This window comes from Penicillium pulvis, assembly GCF_028828015.1.
Source record: "Penicillium pulvis strain IBT 33274 chromosome Unknown scaffold_8_segment0_segment0, whole genome shotgun sequence".
In the NCBI taxonomy this organism is placed as follows: domain Eukaryota; kingdom Fungi; phylum Ascomycota; class Eurotiomycetes; order Eurotiales; family Aspergillaceae; genus Penicillium; species Penicillium pulvis.
In genome coordinates this window covers 3,292,426-3,314,930 of record NW_026643080.1, presented here as the reverse complement: position 1 = coordinate 3,314,930, position 22,505 = coordinate 3,292,426, and the positions used below count along the sequence as shown (strand labels likewise).

Sequence of the window (22,505 nt, the reverse complement as noted above, 5' to 3'; positions counted from 1 at the left end):
GGATCCTTGCTTGTTCTGAACCTTACGATTCACGTTTAAAACGCCCGGCATTCTTAGATACGTGAATACCCATATACGGATTAGCGCATCATGTGATTAGTGGTTGAAAGAGCCTGTCTGTGTTGAAGGCGACCGCTTACGAAACTCAATACCGAACAGCCCTGCTTCATCTTGAATGCACTTTTCCAACCTCCCGACATCAGTTGCCTTCGTGGTCTAGTTGGTTATGACGTTGGTCTCATATCACTTTCATATGACGCTCCTGTTAACAGGATTGCTATCCGAAGGTCTCCAGTTCGATCCTGGACGAGGGCATCTTTTTTACCTTTTGCTGCAACATTTTGCTCGGCAGTCTGTTTCGTATCCTAAATTTTTGTGGACTTTTCATGTTCTCCAGCCATTTCCTTGCCATCTGAGGTGTCATAAATGTCTGTTTCAAATAGTGGTGGCTGTAGAGAGCGCTTTCGGAGACTCCGGTATACTCCTTGCATTCTCGGCAAAGAAGGATGAGGCCGTCAACCTCAAGTGCTGCATTAAAAAGTCGGTGAGGGTCGAGATTATTTTTGATGTATTCGAAATCATTGTTTATTGCTTCTAGATCCTATCTATTTAGGTCTAGATTTAGCCGTTGCCCGGGTGTCTGTAATAGAGCTCGTCTTGCATGACCTGCTTCGAGGTGGATGTACAACCTTGGAAGTCTCTGAGGTACGAATGAAATAGTCTGATTCAGATATGCTAATCCTTGATATTTTACCATTGACTGGAATCCGGTCCTCGAGTTCCAACACATTTGAAGGTATTGCGCTAAATACGGTATCATTGATATGATGATTTGGAAAGGCAGGGTGGCGAGTGACATCCCTTTTCTTTCATAGATCTTGTAGACAATTTTCATTTTCAGGCATCAACCTCTTACCTAGGTTGTCCGACTTATTGGTGCCTATATATCCATGCAGGTAGGTACTCATGTGAGTATTTTGCGATGATTGTTCGATGCGATTGATGCAGCTGCAGACGGATGTATATATTGGGTGCTGGAATAGTTGCACGATCCCATGAACTCTGGAAGCAGACATGATCACCAATTTTAACGATTGCATACCTCAACATATAAACCTACACACCTAGAAATCCGAAGATCCCGAAATACAGGGATGATCATATAGTACTGAGTATTAATATTGGCGCGGAGTGTGAATTGGTACTACATACCACTAGGCAGCCTTAGGCGCCCAGCACCTTGACCATAAGTTAGGCAGCATTGGAAACACAAGGCACCAGTCTACACCTCTGGATTTCAAATCCGTTCATATTCAAAAAGCAGACAGTATGCCTTGAGGCAGTGGCAAATTTCCGTGGTATAAATCGGCAATTTTTATGGTACAGTGGGAGTACGCAATGGCAAAAAACCTGGGCTCTCCGCCTTATCAGCCTCTATCAGCGTTGAACTCTGGGGCACGACTCCACCACTTCCTGGTCCAGTCCGTCCATTCAAGAGATCGATGACTCTCCTGCCTTCGCCCCTCGCTCAGTCCACCTTGAGCGAGAAGGCCGCTCTCTATTTGGACCACGTCACCGACAACCTCCCTGTGTTCCTGCACTCCCTCCGTCCCCGATTGGACCCGTGGCTGACATACTCGACCACATCCATCCGCTCGGTCGCACAGGCGCTGCCATTTGACGCCGACGAACAAACTACCGCCATCTGTGCGGCTCTATTAGTCTGTGTCCTTACCGTTGCCGCAATGAGTTGGGCAAACCCCCCTATCCGGGCTCTGGCGTCGTGCTGCCCCGCAGGTCAGCGAGAATGATTACAGTTACATCACTCCTGATTATATCGTTGACTCCCCAGCCAACAATACTTCGCGTCATGCTCAGACCAGATACGATCCAAATGAGGATAACAATGAACCGGACATTATCGCTCTTCGACACCGTGGCACCATCTACCCTCTCCACTTCCGCGCATATGCCATCGACGACGGTGTCCTGACTGTGGGCGCACTTCGGGAGGAGGCTGCACGACAGACCGGCGCAAACAACCCTCAACAAGTCAGGTTGCTTTACAAAGGAAATTTGCTCAAGGATGATAATCGGTCATGCAAGGCCGAGGGACTCAAGCAGCACTCCGAGGTGTTGTGTGTAGTCTCCGAAGTTGGCGCCAACACCCCGAGCGAGGTCTCAGACTCGTCCCGCGTAGACGGAGAAGATGAAGACGCTGGCTCACCCGAGAAAACCAAAAAGAAGAACAAGAAGAAGAAGCCCAAGAAGAAGGGCCCTCTGTCGGAGCCGTCCCGCCCCGGGTCGACAACTCCTGTGTCCAGCTCCAACCCACCCCTGCCACCCAATCTCAAGCTTCTGCCCACCGCAATAGAGCAGGTTGCCGCATTGACCGGATACCTTCAACAAGTGCTCATCCCCATGTGTGAGGAGTTCTTTGCCAACGTGCCCACCGATGCCAAGAAACGGGATTTCGAATACAAGAAACTAAGCGAGACCATTCTGGCCCAAATCATGCTGAAGGCAGATGGAATTGAACCCGATGGCAACGTTGAAGTGCGCAATGCCCGCAAGGCCCTGATTAGGGAGGCCCAATCCTACCTCACTCGACTCGATGAGTACAAATCGGAGTAAGCAGATCAGCCTGATCTACAATCAGTCTTTCGATTTGCCAAGATCGAAGCCTATACGAGGGGAGAATGTATCCCGATCTGTTTCATTAAAATTTCCATTTTCCAATCTTTACACATAGATTATCGATATACCCTGGGAAAGATGAACGATGAGACCTGTCAACCGGGTTATGCATATATAGGCGTTTCAGAGGAGTCATCCGCTCAGGCCGCGCGGGACCAAGTGTCACTTGTAATTCAAAGTGGGGGTTTACGTTTTAAGCAGAAAAGACATGAACTTCTCAGAAACGGTCAATAGTTCCTTTTCCTGATCAGCGTTTGGTTCAGGGGCAAAACTCCCCAACGCACGGTCCAATGGAATCAAATAGTCTGGACTCGGGAATCTCAATTTTCCTCCTCGATTTCCTGTCAGTTTATGCTGGCTAATCTTCCAGCTGTCAATAATTGAATTAGCCTTTTTCCCCTTGAAACATCTTCCAAATCATAGAATTAGGCGTTCTGAAAGTATATACATGTAAACGGGCTATCAACCCATGACTATCTATATGAAAAAGTCTAGCCCAGATGTGACCGTGCTAATCCCAGTTGGGATTGAACTTCGTTAGTTTAACCGTTCTTCTCTTCCTCCTTTGAAGGCTTTCGTGATCTCGCGTTCTTCCAATTCTTGTTCTCTTACTCTCTTTCCCCCCCCCGCGCGTGCTTTTCATTATCCAGTTTTTTGTTTTCCCTGTTCTCCATCTCCAGACCTCGGAGTACACGTCCCAGCTTGGACCAGACGCACGATCTTGCCCCCCAACCCCCCAACCCCCTCTTCCCCTCGTGGTCTCTTTGAACCAGCACCGAACTTTTCGGTTGAGCCCAGCCCTTTCCATTTGAGAGTCTCAAGATCTCCATCCCTGTTTGTCACCGGGCATTATTGGCAGCCTCTCCCACGGTACCGACACGCGCCGTCCCAGACTTGTTCCGTGGCTCGAGGGGAAACCAAACCTGCCGACGAACAGGCTGCGCGGATTTGGCAACTCCACCCCCTGCAGTGTATTTACAATTTACTGCTTTCGGTTCCCCACTGCGGCGTGCGGGACTCTTTCCACCCCTTACGAGAGAAAGAGAAACCTCCATCCACAAATTCGGTTCGTGACAGGCGGCTACCGACTGGGATGGCTTGATTGAAACAACCACATTTGTCAAAGCGGACCTGGACTTTTCCTCGTTTGCTTCCTACCTTAATCTCACCTTAAGAATCGGGTTCCAGCTGGCCTGGCCTTACTCATCCCACAAAATTCCCCTCAAAATCTTAGTGGAATGGCGGGCGTGGCCACCGCGTTCTCGACAGATGCGTTGACATCTGGGGCCCCGGATAATTCATCGCAATGGGAGTTTTCGGTCCCAATCGGTAGTGATGTGAGTTTTTTGTCGGCCCTTTCCCTGCCATCAGCTTGGTAGCGCACTAGGTGGGTGTGAAACGAGGGAAGTTTCCTTTTTCTGACCGATCGCCATTTTCAACACGCACAGGGCGCCCAGCATTCCACACGACCACGCAATTCCCACGATTCAAACTCCGTCCGTGCGAGATCCAGCAAAAACCGCAATTCGAACGGATCCCGTAGCTCGTCTGTTTCCCGAACTGTTCACGCCCATGATGCGCCCTTCTTGCCCGGCCGAGGTCGACGAGAACAAAGTCAAAATCGATTCGGAAGCGATGTCAATAACCCGCGGGATGCCCCTGGACATGAAGCGCCCATTCGAGCCCCGGTAGACGGTCAGGAGGGTGACGCAGTCGACTTCAATAGTGAAAGTTGGATCCATCGTGATAAGCTGGCGAAAATCGAGAGCGAGGAGCTGCATCAGGCCGCCATAATATTTCAACGGCGGATGAGGGCTGAGAGCAAGTCGAGCGCGGGGCGTGAAAGGAGCCATGATTCTCACCAGAGTGCTGCAGCCTCAGTGGCCTCGCCGAAATCAGAGCACGCTGAACCTTGGCCGCAAATGCAGGAATCATCCCGGAATAACGAGGGCGACGGCCAAACCGAGGAGCGGCAGCATTGGGATCTTCGCCGACCAGAGGAAATCGCTGCCGATGAAGCAGCCGCCGGTTTTTACAACCACCCAGGTCTCCGCAAGAGCTCCTCTAGAATTCCCATTGCTGCATCGAGTCCTGTACCCATCTTTCCAGGCCGTGACTCTCGCGGGCCTCGCAGTCGTGCGGCGACTGATGAGGACGATGAAAGCCGTGGACGCAGAGCCAGCGAACCATTGGCCACTGATATGGAACCCTCTACTCCCTCTCCAGGAAGTCGACCGGGCAGCCGTGGCTTCAATGGCTTCAATACCACACAAAACACCCCAGCTAAGAAGACTTCAACCAAGGCCACCGGATCCACCACCCGTAAAACCTCAGCGCCTCCTACCAACAGGAAGACTTCCACGGTGAGATCGCGGGCAGTGTCGAGCAATACTACGCAGCGGCCTACTACCCGAGGTGAAATGCGGCCTATCACTGCTGCCAATCGGCCAGAAGGTGATCCCCCATGGCTGGCAACCATGTACAAGCCGGATCCTCGTCTCCCACCTGACCAGCAGATGCTCCCCACCCTTGCCAAGAAGATGCAACAGGAACAGTGGGAGAAGGAAGGACGGACTCCGAATACATACGACCGCGACTTTGCACCTCTGGCTGTTTACCCCACCGACTTGCCTCCTGTGCCACCAAAGGCCGAGGAGCAGAAGCCTGTGGAAGAGCCACCGCAGATCGAAGAGCCGCCCAAGGCCCGGACTCCAGAGCCACCGCGGCCCAATACAAGCACCGGCTACAGTACGATGCCCAAGGTGCAGGACACCCCCCCACTTGGCCTGACACCCAATCCCAACTGGACTCCTCCGGTAGTCTCCGCCCAAGAGAAGCCGAAGAAGGAAAAGAGTTGTGGATGTTGCGTTGTGATGTGATGGAAGTGCGTATCCATTTATATCCCATCTCATTTTTATCTCCCAACCAAATTCCTGCTCTATCATTTTTCGAGATACCTTTGATTCCTTGCACGCGCACATACGCCCTTTCTCTTCTGATCTTTCCTTTTTGTTCTATTTTGATTTACCCTCTCTTCGGTGGGATGGTGTTCAGTGGGGTTGATATTTCTTTTTTTCCAATACTGAACTGGCCTCATTTGAAGTCTACCCAGAATTTCTTTTAATTCGGACTTCCGGAGCGTGACATCCCTCGTGCATTCATTCCTTCTTGACTCTTTTCTTGTGACCATTGTTCCCGGCTTCCGCCAACACCAGCAATGGCCGGAATGACCCCCAAAACGCGATTCTTCCATCGGGTGATACATAGCCCACGGGTCCTCTTGAAGCCCAAGTATATTCTTCTGGTTTTGTCCGATCTGCTCAACTTCCTTTCCTCTTATTTCATTTGAGTTTGGCCTTTCTTTTGCTCCCATTGCCACTTTGCCATATTCCCAAGCCGTTGCAAGCGTTTCTTTGATCTTTTCATATTCTGCTCTGTTCTGTCGGTGGACATTTCTAGCATGGTTTTTACCATCTTATAGCCAAGTCTCTGGACTAAAAGACATTAAAATCTTCGAATGACCAATTCCTTTGTAAACAAAGATCATTAATTTAGAGCACAAATTGGATTACCAATGTATAATTGTGTACTCTCAGGCCCGTGTATCTATATAGATCTAGCTTCTGCATGATAAATCCCGATTAAGTAACATGACGATCTCGGCCGCTCCAGCTGACAAAGCTATCACCTGACATCACTGACGCCATTGATTGAATCACTTTTCCGCAACTTTAACCTTCACAGTCCATACTTATAAAAAGAAGCCGCTCATCCCCGGTTTCTTCCTTCATCTCGCCCACCATTTCGTTCATCTTTCAGCGTCTCTTCGGCACCGCCGCCCCATCACCCGTCATGTCTGCCGCTAAGATCACTGCCCAGAACCTCATCAACGAGAATGGCGTTGTTGTCTTCTCCAAGTCTTACTGCCCCTACTGCAAGGCCAGCAAGGACCTCCTGAACGAGCTTGGTGCCAAGTACACCACCCTTGAGCTGGACGAGGAGCGTGAGTTACCCCTTTTCGTCCGTATCTATGTTGATGTCGTTTCGTTCCTTCCATGGTTTCGCATGTACATTATCTCGGAGAACACTTCCCAAGTATCCCAAGATACCTCTCCCCCATTGCATCGATCGCAACTCCTTACCCCAATTACCCCGCTCTGTCGTCATCCGAGCTACCATTTCGTCACATACATTGCCTTTATTCTATACTCTCTATTTAATAAACAATTACTGACATACTCTTTCCAAATAGAGGACGGCGCCGCTATCCAAAGCGCTCTCCAGGAAATCTCCGGCCAGCGCACTGTCCCCAACATCTACATCAGCCAGAAGCACATCGGCGGTAACTCCGACCTGCAGAGCAAGAAGTCCGAGCTCCCCGCTCTGCTCGCCGCTGCCGGTGCCCTCTAAATGCGATTAGCGTTCGTTTTAAAGGGGTTGAATCGAATCCATATGGATTGCAGATAGGACGGAAATAGATCTCGGATTTACAACTTTATGGCTTTTGCACGGGCTGGATCTCTAGTCTGACAATTGCATAGCGTTGGACATGTCTGTGCTATTCTCCGGGGACTTTGGGTTCTTCCACTGGTGATTTACCCGTGTGAAATCGAAGTATTGTAGCCATTTGACCTGTACATACAATCAATTTATCGGAAAGATATCCGAATTAATAATTGCTGTGCCGTCCCCGCATGTTCTTTCTGCAAAGTATACTCCGTACATCCGACGGATTCGGAACCCTTTCTTCCACCGGAAGATACAGACGCATTGACGCAAATCCCATTCCCAAGGTTCTCATCCAATGAGCCACTACACATATCCTAGTTCAACGTATCCACATCGGATAAATTCATACCTCAACCACTCGATTGATAAGCAACCCCGCGACCCCACATCGTCACATCCGAAGGCTTTATGAATGAAGCTCTTCGCTCTAACCTCTTTTCATCCCATTGACTAAAGTACGAAAAAGGAAAACAGTTAGAAATGTCGCCCAAGAACCTCCTCATCTTCGGTGCCACCGGCACCATTGGCTCTTTCATCTTAGATGCCATTCTCCCCGCACGCTCCCAATTCGACCGCGTCGCTATCTTCACTTCCCCCCGCACAGCTGAAACAAAAGCCGCATACCTAGAGAAACTGAAGGCGCAGAACATCGAGGTTATTGTTGGTGATGTCGAAGATGAGGATGCCGTTAGGGCTGCATACACCGGTACGTATACACATATCTAATCCATCTCATCCAAGACCGGTCTATACATCTTAATCCATAACCCAAATTCCAAGCACAACTAACACTATAACAGGAATCGACACCGTAATCTCAGCCCTAGGTCGCATGGCCCTTGCCCAACAAATCCCTCTTATCCGCCTCGCAGCAGCAAGCCCCTCCGTAAAGCTCTTCCTCCCCTCAGAATACGGCACAGACATCGCCTACGGCCCAGCATCCGTAAATGAAAAGCCACACCAGCAGAAACTTAAGGTGCGCGCTGTCCTCGAGAAGGAAATCTCCCGCGAACAGCTCGATTATGCCTATGTGGTCACTGGACCATTCGCGGAGATGTATCTCCATCTTGCGCCTGGGGTTGACGAGGCTGGTGGTTGGGATGTTAAGGCGCGTAAGGCGGTTTTGCTTGGTGAGAAGGGTGACGCGAGGGTTAGTTTGACTACTATGAAGGAGTGAGTTTCTATCATCTTCCATGGGTTATGTGTTGGTGTGCTGATTATGATAGTGTTGGAACCCTCGTTCTTTCGACATTGCTTAATGCGTCTCCTGAGATCGTCAACCGGGCTCTTTGTGTTAACTCTTTTACTACGACGCCTGCGCAGATTCAGGCCGAGTTTGAGCGTCAGACCACCGGGGCGCCGTGGACGGATGTTTCCTATACATCGCTTGATCGGCTCCGTGAGTTGGAGGCGAAGGCGTGGGAGGAGGGGAAGCCGGTTGCCACTGTTTTGACGCTGCGTAGAATTTGGACGGAGGGTGGTACGCTTTATGAGAAGCGGGCTAATGGGATTATTGGAGAGCCGAAGGTCATGGGGTTGGAGGAGGTTGTTGCTAATGAGATTAAGAGGGTTGCCTCTCTTTAGATATAGTACATAGAGTGGTCCACCTACCTGCCAGCTATGGGTAGGTCGTATTGCAGATATCCATTACTGTACAAGTTCATAGATTCAAGATGAATATTCATTGGACTCATGAGCTCTATCCTTTGTACTTTATTGCACTCGTATTTAGAGGGGATACGGATTAGAAAAAAGAAATGGATTAACGACGACATTTCTCACTAACATCAGGTTTCACATGGCCAAGGGGAATGATAACAAAAGACAACCGGGATAGAGAACAGAACTGAATCTACTGGAAGAACTTGCGGATGCGCTCTTGGTTCTCCGGGCTGACGCCCGCCAGAATAGACTCAGCGTTCAGACCAGTGGCTGCCACCAATGACTTGGCGGACTGGGCCACACGAGTGGCGGTTTGGCCCTGTAGGGTTTGGGCATCAAGAGCCTCAACAATGAAACCAAAGACGCGGTCGGCCTTGGCGAAGACGGCCGGGTTTTGCCTGGAAATAAAGTTAGTCAAGATGGATAGCCATGGCAAGGTCGGAGAAAAGACTTACTGGTCAATCAACTGGGCAATGAAGGAGTAAGCATAAGGAGCTGCCTCCTCGTCAAAAGTGATGGGCAGGGTTTCAATCCAGTTGGCCACAACTTCCTGAGCACCCTGCACCTTGGAGGCGTTGTAGTGCAAGATCTTGGCAATACTGGCAGATGCGTTCTCAGTGGCAAAGACATGCTCTTCAGTGCGGTTTTGCGGATGCTGCGTCACCTGGAACAGGCTGGGGATGCAGGCAGCAACAAAGTCGCTCCAGGCGACACCGCCCTTCTGAGCGGCAACACCAACACCATACGCAGCTGCCTGTCGGTTAGCAGCATTCGGGTCCTGCAGACCGGCAGCCAGGGGCTGCATGATGTGATCCTTATATGTCCACGACTCCTCGGAGCAGAATTCCAACACGTCGTCCATGATGCAAAGAGCCCACTGGCGCTGTGTGGGGTCTTGGCTGGTGATAAAGTTATCGTAGAACTGAATCAGCTGCTGCCAGGCAGGGAGGAAGGATGTGCCCTGGTTTTTGAAGATGGTGTGGAATGCCTTGTTCATATCGCTGAGCAGATTCTGGTCATCCTCGATAGCGTACTCGTAGTCTAGGTTCTCCTCGTCACCCTCCTCCAGCTCGGCCTGCTCCTCCAAACGTTGCTTCACACGCATCTGGTAATCCTCTAGAGTAGATTTGGCGGAGTCGATGAATGCTTGCATGTGCTGCGGGGTCAAGCTGTTGCGGCCAATAACCTCAACCGACTCGTAGAAGCACTGGTACATTTCGGCCAGGGTGTCAACAGTGGGCTCGGCACTCAAGACCTCAATGATCTTCTCGGCCACCTTGTTCCACATCTCAGCAAAGGCAGGAGATTGTCCGTGTGCCTTCTTGTATGAGTTCAGCAGTTGCGGGATCAACTTAGCCGCCGATACGCGAACGGGGTCGTGGAAGAAGAACGCAAGTCCGGGGACAGCAATCTTCTCCATGGTCTCCAGGACATAAGGCTCAAACGCCTCCTCCAAGATCTGAGCGTAGATAGTGATCAACTCAATAGCAGTATTCTTGTCCTCAAGGGCACTAGTCTTGATACCAATAATCTTGCCCTTGAGGGGCACCAGCTCCCAGCCCTCATCCTGCTCAACCTGTTCAATCTGATCCTCATCATCAAGCAGCTGAATGTCTGCCTTGGCGGCTGCCACGGCCAACAGAGGCGGCATAACACCCGGAAGGTAGGGCACGAAATCACGGTTAAGAACACGGCACATGCGGCCCCAGCAGTGGAGCAGGTACTGTGACTGAGGATCATCCGCATCGGTGATGTTTTGCTGGATGTTTCCGAGAATCTGCACAAGGTTCAAGGCATCCTGGCCCATCTTCTCCTTGCCAACGGCCAAAGCGATCAGAGTAGCGCACTCCATGGCCTTGGCGCGAAGCAAACGGTATTCCTTACCCTGCTCCTGCTTGAGAACGTCGAGCAGCAGAGGCATCAGGTTGGCATAGTACTGACCGAAAGCAGTCTCAGCGGAGTCGGCAATGGTGGCAATAGTAGATAGAGCCTGCTCCTGCAGGTAGCGCTTGGGGCTGCGCAGAAGATCCAGAAGGCGGCTAAGAAGATCTCCAAGGTATGGCTCCAAAATGCTGCGCTCGGCTTCCTCGCAGAAGTTGACCAGGGCAGCGGCTGCATGGGACTGCACACGGGGCTCGGGGCAGCTGAGAACAGGGATAATGTTGTTAAGAACAATGGCGTGATACTTCTCTTGCATGGTTCCGGCAAAGTCGGTACTCATCTGGCCGAGCGCATTGCAGCCGGCATAGCGGACACGGGGGTGGGGGTCCTGCAGAGCGGGCACAACCAGGGCAAGGACCTGGTCAAGCTCACCGACCATAAGGTCACGGCAGCCCTCAGAGATGGCGGAGACGGCCATAAGGGCAGCGTGGCGATCGCGCCAAGCAGTAGACGACATCATGCGAGGAATCCAAGAGAAAGCGGGCTGCAGAATGGCCTGGCCACCGAGCTTGTTGGCCAGACGGTCCATACATTGCTCACCAGCGATGTGGTTGAGATCGTTCTCTTCGGGTTCAAGCTAAGTAGCAATTAGCAAGACATTTTAAAGTTATGACTATGCTGCATGACAAACTTACGTCCTCAGAAGCATTCCACTCCTCAGCGTCATCATCATCAGCACCAACGTCGGTCATCAGACTTAGACATTGGGTAACCATCTCCTGTGCAAAGTTGGGCTCCTTCTGGCACATCTTGGGTGCGTAGTCGGCAAATGTGGCCATCAACTCAAGCGAGTTCTGGCGCACCTGATCACTAAGTTCCTTATCGGCGATAACGCTGATGCTGAACTTGACCAGGTCAGTGAAAGAGCCCTTGAACATCTTCGGGCTGATTTCAGCCAGCTCAATCAAGGCAAGGAAAGCAGAAGACAGCTCCTCGCTTTCGTTAGACTCCTTGAGAGGAGGCAAGATGTTGAGAACATCTCCCATGAGGGAGAAGAACTTGGGTTGAGCTTTCTTGGGGATAGAGCGGAACATCGCGGCGAAGGCTTCCATAGCTGAAATTCGCACCTAGAGAACACATTCGTAAGCTGACCATAACCCCTCAAAGCCAATATTGAACCTTCTCAAAACATACGGAAATGTTGTCGTCTTTGAATCCTTTTGAGAAGACACTAATGACGGCATCCTGGTGCTGCTTTTCGATGATACCGGGGGTGGTTGTGAAGATGCGGAAAGCAGTCTCTCGAAGACCAGCCTCGGGGGACTGACTGGCCTGGAAAAGAATAGCGAGTAGCTCAGGCCATTGATCACCTAGAACACCTCAAAGGAAACAACGGTCAGTATCACTGCATATGTCGACTCCACAGAGAAAATGCGATTTTGCATACCATTGTCGGTGTACTGCCGAGCCGCCTCTGCCACCGCGTCACCGATCTTCTTGCGCACATCGGTAACGGCCTCAGTTGTGAGACATGTGACCAGCTTTTCCCGGATAGCAATACGCTGTTCGCTGGGCAAGCTCAGGAAGATCTCTTTAGCCTCGCCAGTAGCGGGGTCCTTGCGAGTTTTTGTTGCGATTCGTCGGAAAAGAACGGAGGAGAAAGCACGAGTCTGTTCGGAGTTGTCTCAATATTAGCATTTGAATTATAGCGGTATACACATTACACGAGATCTGTTGTTCTCCAAAGGCTTTTGAATCACGAATCCTCGGCAGTGAACAGTCTTGCAAGGGAGGGGTCAAAGAGTGTGAGCACTAACCAATGTGTCTTCGGCTCCCCCAATCTGCTCCGCAAGTCCCATCAAAAGGACATCTGGTCGGTTCTGAACCCAGTCATTGTTCAACTGGTCTTCAGCCTGTGATCTAACAGCATTGTCGGGGGTGCTCAGAGAGCGCAGCAGCTGGGACAGCGCGGTGTGGACCTCGGGCGGTAGGAGGGACATGGTGGGCGATGTCTGTTCCCAAGATCCAACAGACAGAATCTACCCAGGTCGCAAGAGCCCTATGGGTGAGATGTAAAGCGGGGGTTTGAAGGAGGGGTGGTTCAGAAAGGGAGGAGATTTGTTTTTGGTGGGGCGGGGAGGAAGGGAAAAAAAGATTGATGATTAGGGGAATTGATATGCGATAGCGGCCACTGGGGATCAACACTTGCGATGCCAGTAGTAATAATGTCAGACTATTAATGACTCGTCTCTTACCTGGACAATCGTAGGTACCAGTGTCATAAATATCAGAATTATTTTATTTTTGTCTTTTATCCTTACCATTACCCAATATGGATTTATTGTAGCTCTTGAACTTTCAGTCCTTGATCCCAGCCTTTGTAAAAATATCCATACGCGACACAAAGAAGTATTTGCATTGGAGGCTAAGCTAAGGCCATAACTGAGCATTAATAGAACAGCGGTATTTGGACACGCGATACACAGGTACCGATAATTAGAAAAGGGTATGCACTCTCTCAGAAGTTCACAAGAGCCAAGATGGACAGGGGAGATTTAGTTGGTCAAGAATGTGGGTGGATGATAGGAACAAGGCTGTGGATGTGGAAAACGAGAGAAAGGGAATATCTAAGAGAGAAAGGAGAAACAGGAGAACAAGAAATGAAGCTTCTAGCGACCGCTGGGACGGCTGAGGATGAACACACCCGCAATGACTGCAGCCAAAGTTACAATAGCTCCAGGAAGGAGTAGGTCGTTGGGGACGCCGGCAATGAGCTGGTCTTCCGGACCGTGTCCATGTCCTTGCGAAGGGAAGTGCTGTTGGCGGGGCTTCACAATGGGCTCTTCAGTGGCAGTAGAATCCGCAACACTGGCCTGCTCTTCAATGACTGGGGTGGCAGATTTAACTGGCTGAGGATCAAGAGTGGCAGGAATGGGGGGCTGAGACGGGTCATGAACAAAGAGATCCACCTTGTCACGACGAATAGCACGAGAAAGGTTGATGGCATCCAACATGTCCTGGTCAGTGGTGATCGAGACAGTATCGCCCTCGTTGTCCATGTAGCTGAGAGCATAGCCAGTGTTGCTGAGGCGGCCTTCTTCAACAACCGCCTCCCCACCGACAGCCTCGATCTCACTACCCAGTTTGGCTGTAACCTGCTTGACAAGGTCTTCGACACCTGCAGAGGTCAACACGTTCACCCGGTGCACACGACCGCTGGGGGCCTTGAACTTGAAGGGGAATGGAACATCCTCAGCTGGCTGATGGTGATGTTGGGATGCAACTTCTGAGTGCTCTTCTGCGCCATTGTGTGATGCGGAATCGTTGGGAAGGACGCTGTTATCGTAGCCTGACCGAGCCAGGTCGGGGCTCATGACAGAGCGGTGGGGGGTGTGTGGCTGTTGGCTCTGGCTGCCTGAGACCATGGAGTCCGACTCATGATCCATCGAAAGCCAGAACTTGTTCCATGCAGGACCCTCATCATCCTGAGTCTGCATGGTGTTAATCTGTTCAAGGGTGGCGTAGGTGAGCTTCAACACATCCACCATGCCGACAATCTCACCACCTTCGTTCATGACGGGGAGGTTAAGATAGTGTCCATCTGTATCATCATTAGCAGACTGCAACGGGTACCTCGATTTCAGTTCAACTCACCATGCATCTTACGGAGCGCAGCCTGGATGCTCATATCGGAGGGAGCAAAGTCGGGATGGGGGGTCATGACACGGACCACGCTGCAAGTGGCTGGATCCAGGCCAGGAGCAATGACACGCAGAACAACATCCTTGCTGGTGAAGATACCGGTGATTGAGCCTTGGTCCTGCACAAGCAAAGCAGTGGTGTGGTGCTCCTTCATCAAAGCTGCAGCATCCTTCACAGTGGTTCGGACTGAGACAGTCACGGGCGGCATTCCATCAAGCACAGACTCAAGGGTCGGGCCAGACATCTTCGACCGCAGAGCCTCAACATACTGGATCACCTGCTGGGGCTGGCTAGAGCCAAGCTCCGTTTGAACACCCTCCAAAGCATCGTAGAGCTTCCGGGATGAGCTGTAGGCGCGCTCCAATTTCTCCATCGCATCGTAGAAGCACTTTGTGATATCCAAAACACCAGAAATATCCTGGTTCTCATCCATGACTGGCAGATGTCTGAAACCCTTCCGAACCATGAGATCGAGCGCATCTGTTGCGCTGGTGTCTGTTCGCGCACATAGGGGGTTCTTGGTCATGATCTCGGAAACTAAGACCTCACGGGCCTTCAAGCCCATTCCAATCACACGGAAAGCCAAGTCCTTAGCCGTAAAGATACCGGCAATGCGCTCATCATCGTCGGTGACCAACACGCAGTCCTCGCGCTTGGCGGCCATCAACTGGGCCGCCTCCGAAATGCTGAGGGAAGGCTTGATCTGGAGAGCCTGGCTGGGCTTTAGGGCCAGGACGGTGCCCGGTGGGGCTTTGCGAGAACGGGTAGCCTTGGTAGGATTTTGCCTCTTCTTATTGAGGTTGGCCTCCATCTTGAGACGGATTGCCTATAAACAAAAAGGCGGTCAGTAAGTCAAGTAAACCCGATAAATAGATCAAGTCGAGTCAAATCGAGTCAAATCAAGCTTGTAGAGTAGGCGAGCTTCGATTCTTCGAGCCCAGAAAAGACCGAAAAAATGGGAAACAGGCGGAGTCTTGGGGACAATGTAGATCGGGTGATCACGAACCTCATCACGCTTCGACTGAGTTTGTCGCTGTCTGCTACTGGCGGCGCTCATGGTGCCGGTACCGCTGCCAACGTCGCTGGATGGGGGGTGGGAAGAGGTAGGTTCAGGGCGGTCGGATCGGGGCCGGGGGATGTGGGAAGTGTTGGAACCGTCGAAGTCGGGCAGCCTTCCTCTGCCGATGGTCTTATTGGGCGTTCCTCGAAATGTACCGGTATGCGACATCCTAAGGGATTACTTCCAAAAAAGAGGGATAAGGAGGAAGGGGGGAGGGGAGGAGAGACAAGAGAATTAGGAGAATGTACAAGAAACAGCAGCAAGGGCGTTTTTTTTGTTCAAAGTCCCAAAGAGAAGTAGTTGACTGACGATCCAGACAGGGGTGTTCTCTCCTCGTTGTCCCGCAGGTAAACACGGGGATTAGGTAATCGCATGCTTTGACGGTTCGTTCCGGACGCTAGTCTAACCCTGGATTAGCGCTTCTCGTGACCTTAAAACGCATGATCTGTCAGGTGACGTTGTCTTTGTCTCCCTGTAATTCAGGTGTCAAGGTGTCCGTGGGTCTCGCTTAAGGGTTTAGGGCTTCCCACAACACAACCACTATCCATTCCCGATGAGTCTCTGAGTGAGCGAGCTTCGACAACCCACCCTCGACAAGTCAACCGTACGCTACCCCTACCCCATCTACGATTTAACAACCTCTAATTCCAAACCAGATCAATCCGTCAAAATGGTCAAGAAGCGGGCGAACAAGTAAGACCGAATCCCTCCCCGTCGCCTCGAATTTCCACACCCAGACTCCCATTCGACTTGAACCTCCGCAATGATGCCAAAGCCACGCACAAATTCAACAAGAAGGACAAAATGAATTACGCCGATGAATTTCAAAAATAAATAGCGACCTATGCGCATTGCCGGAAACGAGAAGAATGGGAGCCACTGGAGAATCGATTAGACATTTCTGGAAATGGACATATTCGCACAGCACGAATATGCAAGACGAGTTTAAGGACGAATCACTAATTGATTTCTTTAGCGGTCGCAACAAGAATGGCCGCGGCCACGTCAAGCCGGTGCGCTGCTCCAACTGCGCCCGCTGCGTTCCCAAGGACAAGGCTATCAAGCGGTTCACCATCCGCAACATGGTTGAGTCTGCTGCCATCCGTGATATCTCCGATGCCTCCGTCTTCGCCGAGTACGCCGTCCCCAAGATGTACCTGAAGCTCCAGTACTGTGTGTCCTGCGCTATTCACGGCAAGATCGTTCGGTACGCCACTCCCATCCAACCAGCCAATACGTGGCGAATAGTCATTGCACTGTTCAGATTGCAAACAACAGCCATACTGACTTTAATATAGTGTCCGTTCCCGCGAAGGCCGCCGCAACCGTGCTCCCCCTCCCCGTATCCGCTACAACAAGGACGGAAAGAAGTTGACTCCCCCCCAGGCTGGCAAGGCCAACTAAGGGATATGACACGGCTGTTCAACGAACAAAATAAAATGGAACTAGTCTGAAATGAATTCTTTTATTTTGTCTCTTTTTTCCCGCGTTGATCTTCTTACCACACGATTTTCGTGCATGAACCGACCGGCGATGCTGTGACGATTGATAAAAATTTGGAGGGATTCGGCATTGATTTGTTGGATTGATTGACATGATGGCCGTTGGATTGAAAGTGGCCAGGGGACTGTTATGGGAATTTATTCCTATGGGCTTTCTGTCTCTTTTTAATTCTACTGCTTTGTCTGGGTTAGTTCTCCCTCGGGTTGCTTGAACCCCAGGTTTAACCTAGGGAGAAGGGAGTGCCCTATATACGGGCTTAGAAAATACCAAAAAACTTCTCAAAACTCCAAAAATCGCCGTAATACATTCGACTAGTGTCTATCATGTAGGACCTGCACCTTTAGGGGTACAGGTATCCCTTCTCAAAATAATTGCCATACATATCGACAACTCCACTACGAACCTTAGGCATCGGATTCCTCACAATCTTAACCTCTCCCTTCCAATGCCCTTCCACAAAATGGGCCATAGATCCCTGCGCTGAAGACGTTGAGAATATACTCGACACTTCAGTCCCATTCGTATTCCGCCGTCCTCTCTCTCGCCTGAGAAGCTGCTCATACTCTGCCTTCTTCTCACGACGGAAAGCGGCTAGTTGTGCCACGAGATCCACATTCTGTGAAAGCTGCCGCTTTTTGCTTGCGTCCGTGCTACGAGACCCAGTAAACGTAGGTCCCCGCCGCGGATTATCACCACCACGGGAGGGTGATTCGGCGCCAGAGAGAGAGGAAGCGCTGTCGTCTGAGGGTGAAAGTGAGACTTTCTCGTTTAGTGCTGCCATGGGGAAGTACTTCCCCGGATCATTATCGGGGATGCCGCATTCCTCTTCGCCGAAGAAGCTAAAGTCATCTGTAGCCGCGGCCCACAGAGCCTCTGAGTCGCGGTCTCCTGTGCTGGATATTGTGGTTCCGTTGCGTTGATTTGCAGGTTTCCATGATATGTGTCTAGTGGAAGTGTCGGTGACTTCGAGGATGATGCGACGAAGACCGAAGAGAGAGCGAGAGCGCTGCTGCTCAGCTTGGTAGCGGGCTTGACCTGGTGGGAGAGAATAGTCTGAACCAGCTTGAAGGGTTGCGAGAAGAGCTTCGTTGGAGCAGGCTGTGATGAAGCGGGTGAGAGTATAAAATATCGGGGAGTTGGGCGGGATGTGCGATGGAATGTCTGTCAATACTAGTGTTTCGCAGTGGGGTATATGTGAGGGGTGTAGGTATGGGAATCGACTTTCTTTGCCGCCGCGTAGCGGAAGGGATTGGTTTCGTGGGCGTTTTGCCAGAAGTTCTTGGATTCTTTGGGCACGGGGATCATCTGACGAAACGGGGGAACTGCACAGTGGAAGTGTGTGAAGAGAGTCAGCGATACTAGGACTCTCGCAGTAGTCTGGTTCTATGATGTCTCCATTGGGCATAGTCTGAATGACCTCTGGAGCAAAAGCTGATCCCCGTCTGACAGTCGGCGAAGGTTCATCCTGATATAGTGCTGCCACCTTTTGATTTCGAGCGGTGCTGGTGCTCGTGACTGTACTTGTAGACTCAGCAAGAGATGTATCTGCAAGTTCGTAGATTGGGGCTTCTTCTTCGGGAAGCTCGTAGATTCGAGCTTCTTCTGAAGCGTCTAACTCGGCCTCGTGAGGCACTTCGCTGGTCCCGAGTTCCGGAAGAAACTCGGACGTGGGACCACAATCTTTCAACGGGGGCTCAGCAGTAAGTACTGCATGATGGGCGCGGAGATAAGTCAACTTGTCTCCAGCAATCTTCCCTAAAAGAGGAACCAGCTTCTCTGCGCCAGGGCACTTCCAATGATTGAGAGACTGCGCCTGTTTATGTATGATACCTGTGCTTTTCACTGTCCCGACATCGAGGGCATAGAGATTTGAAGAGGCCAGGAGGGCTGCCACACCCTCGACGCTTATATTGTTGTTTGCGATATAAAGATGGGTAATACCCACATACGGCAAGTAATCAACCCAGGGATGCCTAGTGACTTGACTCGCTAGAAACTTCAGGTACTGCTCATCTAGGCAGGGTGATCTCAAGAAATCTGACCCAATGCCTCGAAGGGCGGACTGGATGACAGGGTCTGGCGAAGTTCCAGTACGTCTAAGATGTCGAGGTTGTTGTGGCTGCTGATTTGGCGATAGGAAAGAGGCCTGAAGCAAGGAGCGAACGGCCATATCGGTGAGCATGTTATTGCGCAAATCCAAAACACGAACTCGTTTCCCAATGGCGTTAGCCAGGAACTCGGCATCGGGGTCTTTCAGGCCAATACCGCGCAATTTCAGAACTTGAAGGTGTTCAAGTTGAGATAATGACGATAAGACGCCAGGATCACGCGCAGAAGTCGTATATGAGAAGTCCAGATAGGTCAATAGGGGAAATCGAAGAAGGGTTTCTGCTAGACCTGCAGAGGTCGTGTTTGGCTCATGGTCCGCTAACAATAGACGGACATTATATTGAGGACTTTTCGAGCTTCTCAATGCAAACATGCAGTTATGATCGAAAAAGGGTAGCCGGGAGACTATCAGCGACTGCAGACAAGGTAGGTACTCCAAAATATCCCTCAGCCATGTCGGTCGGGGGCCATCGTAGATCTCCGATAGAGCGGGTGGGAGGTGAAGTGTATGCGTTAATGCGCGTACTTCTCGCCTCGCATATTTTAGGGTTCTTCGAAACCGTGTCAGGGCCACTGGGTATGCATTGTTAGTGCTGGATATTTCCACAATCGAAGCAAAGCGCGGTAAGTTTACCGTAGACGGCATCATTTTCTGTGCCAAAGTGCGACGCTGGATCACCCCACAGGAATGGCATAAATAGGTCGTGCCATCGGTGACTGACTAGTGAGGCTGCACAAAGGTCGCTCGAAGAGATATAGCGAGCGATGATGACCCATGCATCCCGATCTGTTGCCGACTCATATGACGGTGGAATCAAATCCATCACTTTGGTTGTGAATGGGACTCGATCGGAGATTAGTTCACATTTTATGTTAACGAAAGCTTCTTTCTGAAGATGATAAATTTAATTAATGTTGTCTCGCGAAGTGCCCTGCACTGCCACGATGAACCGCTAATAATGCGGAGAGTTCCGTAAGGCTGTAAGCGCCCGGTTCTGAGGCCCGTGTTGGTGGGGAAGCTCATGGGCTAATTTCACTTTGTATCCCTAATATTGCTCTCAACCCATATTTGGTTTGAATCTTGGAAGACAACAGTAATCCATAGACCTCCAAGTACTTCCTTCGCTGCTGGTGGTCAATAAGGTATCCAGGTCACGTACAACGGATGTCAGGTGGTGAGTTTAGTTATGATGTCATCGGGCAACATTAGGGCGATATAGATATACGTCCTTGCAAGTGAGGAGGGCAAGTGAAGAATCAAGTGAAATAGTCCACAAGTATCTGAAGACGAGACATTGGTAAATGTTGATCTTTCTATAGTATTCGTTTATATACTAAGAGTGAGAAGAAAAACCCGAAAGTCTTAGTTGAACCTGCAACAGGACCATCAACTAAATCAAACCACCAGCCCCATTCCCACCAATGAGCGGGAACCCAAGCTCACTCTTAAGTGCCTGCTTGAAAAGCAGGTCAGACTCAAAGTCTGATCCTTTCTCGCTGAGTTCTATTTTGCGCAATCGGGCTTGAATCACCGCGCAGGTCTCAGCCCAAGCACAGACATTACCCGCCAGACCCTCGAACAATGAGTATGGATCGTCGGGCATGCGGTAATCTTTCTCGGAGATCTCAGCAGCTTTGTTGTAAGGCCGGGTCTCACGAGAGTGCAGCATGAACGCCAAAGCTCTTGACAAAAAGAAGTCCGACGTAAGCCTCTGACCAAGGTCTTCGTTCGAAGGAGCCGAGGCCTGCGCACGCTCCAAGTAAGCGGCTCTAGCAGCTTCAAGTTCCTTTGAGTGGTACTCAAAGGTGTTGTGCAGCATGAGCCAGGGCCATCCATTTCCAGAGATTCCGTGGCACAGACTGCCTCCTTTGGAGAGGAGACCTTCCTCCCATATTCGCTGAGAGGCTTCGTAGACCGTTTTGTCCCATTCGGGACACCAGTGGTCTTGAGTCAGAGCTGGATTCTTCAAAGCTGCTGCTAGCATAATCAGAATACCAGGGCTCCCATGACAGAGCTGCACAAGCTCCGAGGTCTGCCCGTAGCTGAATGGTGGGAGGGTCATTGGGAGGTGGCCGTCATTTGAAAGAGTAAGTTTGCATAGTGCCGTAATGGTCTCTCCAATGATAGAAATGTGCTTTGTGAGTTCCTCGGGCTTAGCTGCAAGGATGATAGGAAGGATGCCAGCTAGGGACGCAATTTCGTTAGCAATTGATCTCACCCCTCTTAAGCAGTACAACTCACTGATTCCATGAACACTGATAGGAAGGTCGTTAGTACTTGAAGATTTGGGAAATTCAGGGAAGACCACACTCACGCTCCAAAGCAATAGTGCCCTTCCATCCAGGCATACATCAGCGGGTGCGCCCCCTCCGCCCCGTCCTTCTCAATATAAGCTTTTGAGCCCTGACGTCCGGAGTCTACAATAACATCGATCAATCTGGGGATTGTCTCAAAGACAGGGTCGAGTGATTTCTGGGTTTCATCATCGAATTGATGAGCACGAATATTCAGCAGGGCCCACAAGAGACCTGCCCGACCATACAGCATCTCATCACCACCCATATTGCGGCCATCATGAGGAACAAGGGGCCCATTCTTCAGAGCAAGGCTTGCAGCATCATAAAGACAATTGATGTCTTGCTGAGAAAGACTTGGCTTAGAATCTCTTTCCCAGTTAGACTTCGCCAACGCCGAGAAAATGCGCAAAGTCACACCAGCAATAGGCGAGAGTGATCCTGCCGGGGACAATCGAGACGGCAGCAACGCATGACCTGGGAACTCCGATGGAATCCTCTCGAGCGCAAGCTGGCGATAGTCCGGGTGCGAACCATTTTCATCTTTCAACGCCGGGGACTGGTAGTCAAGGCGTAAGAAAGCAAGGGCCACACCTGTGGCGGCTGATTAGTCCCGCCCCGCATTGACCGAAAGAGATACAATAGATATCAGATTTAGGATACTATTTCCGATAATTATACATACCAGGGAAATGCTTGAACATGCCACCGGGCGACCATTTGTCTTGGGGAACCTCGTTGGCTTGGATGGCTTCAGCTCCATAGCGGACTGCGACACGCAATTCCTCCAAGGATTCTGCGAGTGAAGCTGGGGTGACCTCTAGCGGCTTCAATGTGTTTTCGTAGAACTGTGGACGCTCTGCCATTGTTTCAGATAAGATCTTGATCGATGTGACAATATTTTGCGGGATGGCGTGCTAAAATCCTGGGGTGATCGGGAGCTTTCGATCGCAAGCGCTTAACCCCCACCAGAGCTGAAGGGTAGCCTTGGGCCGCAGACCCGTCGTCATAGTATTGAAATCTGCATCGGCGATTCGCTAGTGCAGATTCTCGAAATGTCGGTGGCGGGTTGGACTCCACAGAGGGG

At 50.9% G+C, this 22,505-nt stretch overlaps 9 protein-coding genes across 9 annotated transcripts; 5 read left to right on the top strand and 4 right to left on the bottom strand.

The window, feature by feature from the left end:
* Positions 1-1,502: 1,502 nt before the first annotated feature.
* Positions 1,503-2,634, top strand: N7503_010663 (BAG family molecular chaperone regulator; the record flags this gene model as incomplete). Its single annotated transcript, XM_057070209.1, has 2 exons — positions 1,503-1,721; positions 1,798-2,634. The coding sequence occupies 2 exons, from the start codon at positions 1,503-1,505 to the stop codon at positions 2,632-2,634; spliced, it is 1,056 nt and encodes a 351-aa protein (XP_056916820.1).
* Positions 2,635-3,307: 673 nt separating this feature from the next.
* Positions 3,308-5,576, top strand: N7503_010662 (uncharacterized protein; the record flags this gene model as incomplete). Its single annotated transcript, XM_057070208.1, has 2 exons — positions 3,308-4,034; positions 4,146-5,576. Exons 1-2 carry the CDS (start codon positions 3,936-3,938, stop codon positions 5,574-5,576), a joined length of 1,530 nt encoding a protein of 509 aa, XP_056916819.1. The 5' UTR covers positions 3,308-3,935.
* A 973-nt stretch (positions 5,577-6,549) lies between these two features.
* N7503_010661 (glutaredoxin) lies at positions 6,550-7,107 on the top strand (the record flags this gene model as incomplete). Its single annotated transcript, XM_057070207.1, has 2 exons — positions 6,550-6,700; positions 6,950-7,107. 2 exons carry the CDS (start codon positions 6,550-6,552, stop codon positions 7,105-7,107), a joined length of 309 nt encoding a protein of 102 aa, XP_056916818.1.
* Positions 7,108-7,686: 579 nt separating this feature from the next.
* Positions 7,687-8,790, top strand: N7503_010660 (uncharacterized protein; the record flags this gene model as incomplete). The annotated part of the gene is made up of 3 exons (XM_057070206.1): positions 7,687-7,912; positions 8,007-8,379; positions 8,433-8,790. The coding sequence occupies 3 exons, from the start codon at positions 7,687-7,689 to the stop codon at positions 8,788-8,790; spliced, it is 957 nt and encodes a 318-aa protein (XP_056916817.1).
* Positions 8,791-9,058: 268 nt separating this feature from the next.
* N7503_010659 (nuclear import receptor PSE1) lies at positions 9,059-12,749 on the bottom strand (the record flags this gene model as incomplete). The annotated part of the gene is made up of 6 exons (XM_057070205.1): positions 9,059-9,266; positions 9,324-11,386; positions 11,445-11,876; positions 11,944-12,119; positions 12,197-12,419; positions 12,567-12,749. The coding sequence occupies 6 exons, from the start codon at positions 12,747-12,749 to the stop codon at positions 9,059-9,061; spliced, it is 3,285 nt and encodes a 1,094-aa protein (XP_056916816.1).
* Positions 12,750-13,418: 669 nt separating this feature from the next.
* N7503_010658 (CBS and PB1 domain protein) lies at positions 13,419-15,679 on the bottom strand (the record flags this gene model as incomplete). The annotated part of the gene is made up of 3 exons (XM_057070204.1): positions 13,419-14,350; positions 14,404-15,277; positions 15,458-15,679. The coding sequence occupies 3 exons, from the start codon at positions 15,677-15,679 to the stop codon at positions 13,419-13,421; spliced, it is 2,028 nt and encodes a 675-aa protein (XP_056916815.1).
* A 272-nt stretch (positions 15,680-15,951) lies between these two features.
* N7503_010657 (40S ribosomal eS26 domain-containing protein) lies at positions 15,952-16,915 on the top strand (the record flags this gene model as incomplete). Its single annotated transcript, XM_057070203.1, has 5 exons — positions 15,952-15,985; positions 16,032-16,115; positions 16,168-16,204; positions 16,488-16,718; positions 16,810-16,915. The coding sequence occupies 5 exons, from the start codon at positions 15,952-15,954 to the stop codon at positions 16,913-16,915; spliced, it is 492 nt and encodes a 163-aa protein (XP_056916814.1).
* A 439-nt stretch (positions 16,916-17,354) lies between these two features.
* On the bottom strand, positions 17,355-19,985 carry N7503_010656 (F-box protein; the record flags this gene model as incomplete). The annotated part of the gene is made up of 2 exons (XM_057070202.1): positions 19,758-19,985; positions 17,355-19,696 (listed from the first exon to the last, which is right to left on the bottom strand). Exons 1-2 carry the CDS (start codon positions 19,945-19,947, stop codon positions 17,355-17,357), a joined length of 2,532 nt encoding a protein of 843 aa, XP_056916813.1. The 5' UTR covers positions 19,948-19,985.
* Positions 19,986-20,514: 529 nt separating this feature from the next.
* On the bottom strand, positions 20,515-22,284 carry N7503_010655 (lanthionine synthetase C family protein; the record flags this gene model as incomplete). The annotated part of the gene is made up of 4 exons (XM_057070201.1): positions 20,515-21,308; positions 21,366-21,379; positions 21,439-22,012; positions 22,104-22,284. The coding sequence occupies 4 exons, from the start codon at positions 22,282-22,284 to the stop codon at positions 20,515-20,517; spliced, it is 1,563 nt and encodes a 520-aa protein (XP_056916812.1).
* Positions 22,285-22,505: the final 221 nt, after the last annotated feature.